We start from the raw sequence: 7,303 nt of genomic DNA, 5'->3' as shown, positions 1-7,303 counted from the left end.
CTGAACACCACCACCGGCGGTAGTTATAGGGTTCCGGAGACCTCAATAATTGGGGCTTTTACTTAAAATTGTTTCTAAAGGTCTGGTCTAAGGTTACAGAGAGGTTTAGGACGAAAAAGTTGAGTTTTCCGGCAAGAAAAGGGAGTTTTCCGGCAACCACCAACGACCTCAATAATTGAGGTTTTTATTAAAAAAAGGTTTCTAAAGGTCCAATCTAAGGTTTTAAAGAGGTTAGCGACAGAAATATTAAGTTTTCCAGTGAAAAACTTTTCCCGGATACCAGAGACTAATGGAGTTACGCTTCCTTTTTACCGTATACAAGAGACTAATGGAGTTACGCTTCCGTTAGTCATGGACCGTTGGAAACAAACATGTTAAAATGTGAGACTGTTACCAACCATTTCATTAGTTGGGACCGACAACAACAAAAGCATGACAGTTAGGATTATATAAAATCAATATAACTAAAAAAGAAACTAATCTTGGCATATAATTAACCCTTTGATGTGATTATATATTCATATGGCTTTAAAAGTGACTACAAATCTTGGATAACATATCTAAGTTGTTACATAACATACATATATATGCCTGCCTCATGAAGTGTGCAGGAGATTCTAAATGCAAAAAAAAACAGCTTCAAAACATAGAATCCAACCTGCAAGATGAGACCTTTAATCACGTTTTTCGTACGATTATTTGGTGGGCCCGGTTATTGTTTCCGGATGATGCAGATGAACCTCTTGCGGAAGAAGATTGCATTTGATCTTCAGCTCTTCAAAAACCTTCTTCAGCTCCAAAACCAGTTCACTTCTCCTCACATTTTTTTCGCCAAAATTTTGAAAATTCATCGTGTGCGTGAAATACATCGCCATTTTTATCTTGTTCACGTTTTCAATCCCCTTTACAACGAAACTGTGACCCGAATACCATAATTGAGGATTCCTTTCCAAATACCTAACCATAAGTAACAAAATTATTATTATTAATATTATTATTTATTTTATTATTATTATTATTATATATTATTATTATTATTCATGTTCATATGATCATGCAAGTATGAATGTATGATGTATTTAAAGAGCAAACTATTGCATGTTAAACTTACACTTTCATCTTTTCTTTCATTTGCGCAATCTGACTGGCGGTTGTTGCAAAGTCAATAGAGAATTCCACACCATCTCCCATATCCGGGCTTCTACGGAAATTGCTAATGGGCTTCGTAGACAAAACCGAATTCGGGTAATATATCTTCTCGTTATCATATCTCAAGAAAACCGTCGTTAAGATATTCATCTCTTCAACTATCAACTGTCAAATAACAAATAGTCCAACGTTTAAATCAAATACAAAATATTGTACATATGGGACTCAAAATGGAAATAAAAGGCACGGTTCTTACGTGAACGCCATCAATGACACAACGGTCACCAACATCAAACGGATGCATTATGAAAACAAAGACAATAGCTTCAAAAATAGTCTTGCAAGTGTTTCCGAATATAAACGCAGCTACAACAAGTTGTGATGACATTAAAACAAGTACTTTGGTTGTAGCAATTTCTGTTAGAAGAAGCCACACAACGAAAACTAAAACAATCAACACAGCTGTAACAAGCTTGTCCAACTGTTTTACTGCTGTTTTTGTATCGCTTAACGCATGTGCCAATGCTTTTCGACCATTGTGAACCTTTACCTGCATAAAGTAACAAAGTAACATGAATTTTAGTTAGCATTTAATCATTTATTCTAGGGCCGTCCAAACCGCTCGTCGCTCGGAAAATGCTCGCTAGTTTTTTAGCTCGATTGTAAACGAGCTAAAGTCCACCTGGTTCGGTTCGGCTCGAATATTTTTAATTTATTTTATATATAATTATATATGAACAAATATATAAATATATATAGACAAAACACATAAATATAAGCTTACCATTTTTTTAACCCCTTTAAATTTTCCTATTCTGTCAATTTTATAATTTTATTTGTTCGCTTCAAGTTTTTATAATACTAGAAGTTTGTTTACATGATCGTTATATCTCACTTCAAACTTATTTCTAATATAAATTTACAATCCGTTACACGTTTGTTTAGAAACTACTAATTTATTAATAAAATATATAATTTACAACATTCAAACTTGTTTCTTATTGAAAAATTTAAAGTGAAAAAGAATTAAATAATGCTCGATCGAAAAATGCTCGCTTAGATTCTGGCTCGTTTCAGTTTTCGCTCAGTTCGAATTTCAGCTGTTCGGTTCGGTTGTATACGAGCCAAGCAACGATCAAGCCTTCACTCGGTTCGATCGGCTCGTGAACAACCCTAATTTATTCACAGTTTTCACCTCTTATATTTGTGAGGTTATTAGCATTTATCTTTTTTGGTCATATAAATGAGATAAAGAGTCTTACCACCCATTCTGTTAAAGTTTTCTTGTCAACTTTTCCTTTATCAGCGACGTCGATAAGTGGAAACACAATATCCACCTCTTCCTTAATCATAAATCTCCTTAAATCCTCTTCTTCAATGTACCTACATTGTAAACATACAACATTAATTAACAAATTATCAACAAACAAAACATATTTAAAGATCTAGTCAATGTAAACGCTCTTACGTGAAACCATCCTGAGCAACATTATTAAAAATTTTAATAGCAGCATGGATCGCTTCCATCTCGGTAGAAATTTGCTTATCTGCAGATTCACTCGGCCTATCATAAGCACTTTCTTCAAGCTCACCAGAAAACGTTGTGAGCCCGGAATTCGATACCACGTCAACCAACATTTTCATAGTCCAAGCAGACACCTTTTCCCTTTTCATTTGATGAAGTTTGCCTACATCGATCACTTCCTTTGTCTTTGTGTCTTTCCCATTTCTCTTCACCTGTAAACTCAAACGACTCGTGCTTGTACTCGCACCAACCGCCTGTGCAGATTCCATTAGTGGCGGGCCCGACAGGGTTAAAAGAACATACTGTTCAAAGAACGATTGTTGAATCCGATCAAAGAAATTGCTGACGTGGAAAGACGTCGCCAAGATTTTAAGCAAGAAAGTCTTTAATACCCATAAAAACGAACCAACCAGTAACGAAACAATAGTCCAAGTAATATAGTCCAAAACCCGAGTGGCGGTTTTTGATCTTTCAACATGTTGGCCATTAAACAACGATGTCCAAGTAACAAGAACAACAGTCAACCAAATGTTTACTTGAACACTCTTCTTTAACCCGTGAACGAAATACAACACCTTTTTTCTCAATAAGAAGTTTAATTCGATCAACAACACGATAAAATGCATAAGCTTTTTCGTGACTAACATACCGCAAATGATGACCGTTACAAGCACGAGCCATTTCCATAACTCCAAACTCCAAATTTTGTATAGCTTCAAGTCTTCGACCGTGAAGCTAGCAACTACACAACTTAACAGGAATAGAAACACCATCCATTCAAATAAAACTATCATCTTTACTCTCCTAATCTTCATTTCATTCCTTATATTCACCTTCTTGTAAATCTCTTCATCCTCATCAACCCCCCCTGAATCTGCACCTAAACCAAACGTTCGTTCGTTAATTTAATCAACGAACGAACATGAAAACGCCTTTTGTTCGTTCGTTTAAACTTTAACAAATGCATAAGTAGTTTTAATTACACACACACACACACACACATATATATATACAGGGTAAGGATCCTAAGAGAACCATTTGAAAACTGAGAACTTTGAGAACCATTTTGAACCACTAAAAAAACCTCTAAAAAATATTTAAACAAATTATAAAACAAAATTTTTAGAAAAGAAAAAAAACCAAAATTCTTATATTTCATTCCGGTTTCATAAATAAAAATAATAAAAATTTGTATTATACACATGTGTATAATTTCATTTAATATCTAGTTGCGTAATGTACACATATGTACATTATCATTTACTTTAAATTGTACATGTGTATAAAAAAACATGCATGTACATATATGTACATATTATACATATGTGTATAATTTAGCAAAACCGAGACACTTTTTTTTATGAAACCGGGATGATAAATAAGAGTTTTGAATTTTTTACTTTTTTAATTTTTGCGTTTTTTTATGTTTATGATTTTCTTTAACTTTTGGGTTGTTTGCGGTCTAAAATGGTTCTCATAGTTCTCAATTTCAAAATAGTTCTCACATGATCTTGATCCTTTTTATATATATATAAATTTAAACCACTTATTTAGATATGTTTTTGGATGAATTGTGATGTGTTAAGACTTATTCATTCGTGTTCATTAATGCTAACTTATGTTTGCATCCATTTATGTTTGTTTAATTACGTTCATTTGAGTTCGTTAATTTTTGTTCAATTATGTTCGTTTACGTTTGCCAACTTTTTCTTAATGAACGAACACGAACAAAAATAATTTGTTCGAATATATGTTCGTGTTCAGTTAAAGTTAAATCGACGAACACGCCTACCTCCGGGTGATGCCATGAACGGAGTTTTCGGAGTCATGGAAATAGTCCTTGGCGTCTCCTTAAACGATGTACCATTTGGAGACGCGGTAGTGTTACTAGCCACTCTCGGTGAGGCCCGGCTCGAGTTCGAAGCCGGGGCGGCTGGTTCAAGCATTTCATCGAGCAGTTGGTGGTCAATCAAAGACTGTTCACCGAACCTTGATTTCGGCTTCGAGTAAACCGATCTTGCCAAGGATTTACGTCTAGTTAGTGTTTCTGGATTGGGTATTCTTGGTGGCCTGTTAGGACTTGGCATAAATACTGCATTTTCGGGATGTGAGTCAACCGATTTTCTGTGAGGTGACTCAGTCACGGCGGCGCGTGTGCTTTTTAAATCTCGTTCTTCGCCGGAGATTGTGACTGCCACATCAGCACCTCTGTTGGTATCCGCCATGCTTGTCTTCAAAGTCAAAAGTCAAAGTCCTAGAATTTGCAGTGTACAGAGTCAATGTTTGACTTTTTTTAAACAAATTGAAACAATAACATCTCGAGCTCGGCTCGTTTTGACTTACGATAACTCGAGCTCAAGCTAGGCTCGTTTCGAGCACTTTTTCTAAAGTTTGAGCTCGGGTTGTAAGTCGTTTTTTCAAGCTTTGCGCTCGACTCGTTTTGACTTACAACAACTCAAGCTCAAGCTAGGCTCGTTTCGAGCACTTTTTTCTACAGTTTGAGCTCGGACTTGTAAGTCGTTTTTTCAAGCTTTGCGCTCGACTTGTTTTGACTTACAACAGCTCGAGCTCAAGCTAGGCTCATTTCGAGCACTTTTTTTAAAAGTTTGAGCTCGGCTAGTGAGTCGTTTTTTCAAGCTTTGCGCTCGACGACTCGTTTATTATTTATGAATTAGTTTTTATACATTATATTAATATTAATTTGAAAGTTTTTAATTATTTCATATGTTGAGAAAAACTTTAAACGAGTGTAAGCTCAGCTCGAGCTCGTGTAGTCGTGTGCAGTACCTTAAGCAAGCCAAAGTGCGAGCTCAGTTGTGGAGTCTAAGTTAATGCAGAAGTCCAAAAGAGTTAAAACTTACAACAGGTTAAGCTCGATGTCGGCTTCTTTCGAGCACTTTAATGAAGTTCGAGCTCAAAATTCGGTCGGAAACGGGTAAATTTTCGGACGAAAAATGATAAATTTACACTGCTGACAGAAAAAACGAGGGGGGGGGGGCTCAAAACTTCGGTCAGATACGGGTAAATACACACTATCTATAAAAATTTTCGGTCGAAAAATGATAAATTTACACTGCAAGGCCAAACACGGAGGGGCGGGCTCAAATTTTCGGTCAAAACGGGTAAATTTACAATATATATATAAAATTTCGGCTGAAAAAGGATAAATTTACACCATCGAGCGAAAAAACGGGCGGGGCCACCCTGGCCCCAACTAACCTACGCCACTGGCTAGATAGTCATTTTTTCAAGCTTTGCTTTCAAGTCGTTTATTATTTATTAATTAACTTACACACAATTTTTATTATTTTCATATGTTGAGAAAAACTTTAAACGAGTTTAAGCTCGGCTCGGCTCGGCTCGAGCTCGGGCTCACTACCATAAGAAAGCCAAAGCTCGGCTCGAACTCGGTTGCCCGGAGTGTAAAATAATACATAGAAGTCCAAAAGAGTTAAAAGTTTAAGCTCGAGCTCGGGATCGATAACTAAATGAGCTTTTATTTGAGACTCGGGCTCAATATACAAGGCTCGGCTGCTCATTTAGAGCTTCTTATCAATCCAATCTCGAGCAGCTTACGAGAAGTCCAAAAACAGCAACCGAAAGATTTCATCAAACACACACAGATTTATAATGACAAGAAACATGAAGTGGATAATGGATTACCTGAAGGCAAGTCAAGTATCAGTTCGCCATTTGCATTTTACACCAAGATTGAGTTGAGCTTATTGTTTCTAGAGAGAGAGAAAGAGAAAATAAGCAGTTTTTAGTTTGTGCGATTCATTTATTAATAAGAGAATGAGAAAGTAGAATATCAAGTGAAAAAACAAAAGCATCTAGAAAAGTAAGTGTTTAATAATAATAATATAAAAATGAGAGTGGCAGGCAGCCTTATGAAAAAGCAGACGCACGTGAAGAACTCCGGGATAATGTGGTGGCCGGAGAAAACTCCGGCGACAGAGAGAATCTTGAATGTTTTAATTAGAACAAAAAGTGGTGTCTGCCAGTGTTTCAATTTAATAAGTACCATGAAAGAATGTGATGATATATTATCTTTGATTCGTGTTTAAAACCCACCATCATGATAATTTATGTATAATAATGGTATCCGGTGAACTTAACATTTTTTCTAGTCATGGATGAATCAGTTTTGAAATGTTAAAATCAGTATAAACAGTTAACATTCTGTTTCATAATATTTTGATTCTTCGTAATTCGTATAACCAAAATACATATATGTTAAATGTAAAGATTGTATTAGTGTGAAAACGTTAAGCTTTTATAAAAGGATATATATGATCATCATTTTGTTTGAGACAAAATAAGTATGTGTAATGGAACTTTTGAATAAAATAAATAGATTTAAACCAGCCTTTATTGTTTATAAGAAAAGGACATTCCTTGAAACAGAAAGTCCCATATAAGTGAGCAGTGGGCCACATATTTTTTAATTTTGCTTATGTATTGTTGAAACATTATTTTTTTTTATTATTTAAGAATGCTCTTATAAAATTAATCGTGTGTTTTTCGGGTTTGTGCCCCCCAAAAAAATTATTTTTATAAATATCATTTGAGGCATGTTAAAACAAAAAACAATGTGTTGGTGGATTGGTCGGGTTCCTTGTATTTCAA

At 35.3% G+C, this 7,303-nt stretch overlaps 1 protein-coding gene across 3 annotated transcripts; it reads right to left on the bottom strand.

The window, feature by feature from the left end:
• Positions 1–350: 350 nt before the first annotated feature.
• On the bottom strand, positions 351–6,656 carry LOC143551858 (mechanosensitive ion channel protein 10-like). 3 transcript variants are annotated; one of them, XM_077042202.1, is made up of 8 exons: positions 6,583–6,656; positions 6,338–6,405; positions 4,467–4,928; positions 2,618–3,554; positions 2,412–2,532; positions 1,406–1,699; positions 1,112–1,314; positions 351–957 (listed from the first exon to the last, which is right to left on the bottom strand). In XM_077042202.1, exons 3-8 carry the CDS (start codon positions 4,897–4,899, stop codon positions 696–698), a joined length of 2,250 nt encoding a protein of 749 aa, XP_076898317.1. In that variant the 5' UTR covers positions 4,900–4,928; positions 6,338–6,405; positions 6,583–6,656; the 3' UTR covers positions 351–695. The 3 variants fall into 3 exon arrangements, with proteins under 3 accessions (XP_076898317.1, XP_076898316.1, XP_076898318.1); XM_077042201.1 differs by lacking the exon at positions 6,583–6,656 and having other exon boundaries at positions 6,338–6,434; XM_077042203.1 differs by lacking the exon at positions 6,583–6,656 and having other exon boundaries at positions 2,618–3,548; positions 6,338–6,434.
• Positions 6,657–7,303: the final 647 nt, after the last annotated feature.

Source organism: Bidens hawaiensis, unplaced genomic scaffold, assembly GCF_021521415.1.
Source record: "Bidens hawaiensis isolate Kalapana, Puna unplaced genomic scaffold, B.hawaiensis_p1.1 tig00016672_1, whole genome shotgun sequence".
In the NCBI taxonomy this organism is placed as follows: Eukaryota; Viridiplantae; Streptophyta; class Magnoliopsida; order Asterales; family Asteraceae; genus Bidens; species Bidens hawaiensis.
This window is presented reverse-complemented; position numbering and strand designations above follow the sequence as displayed.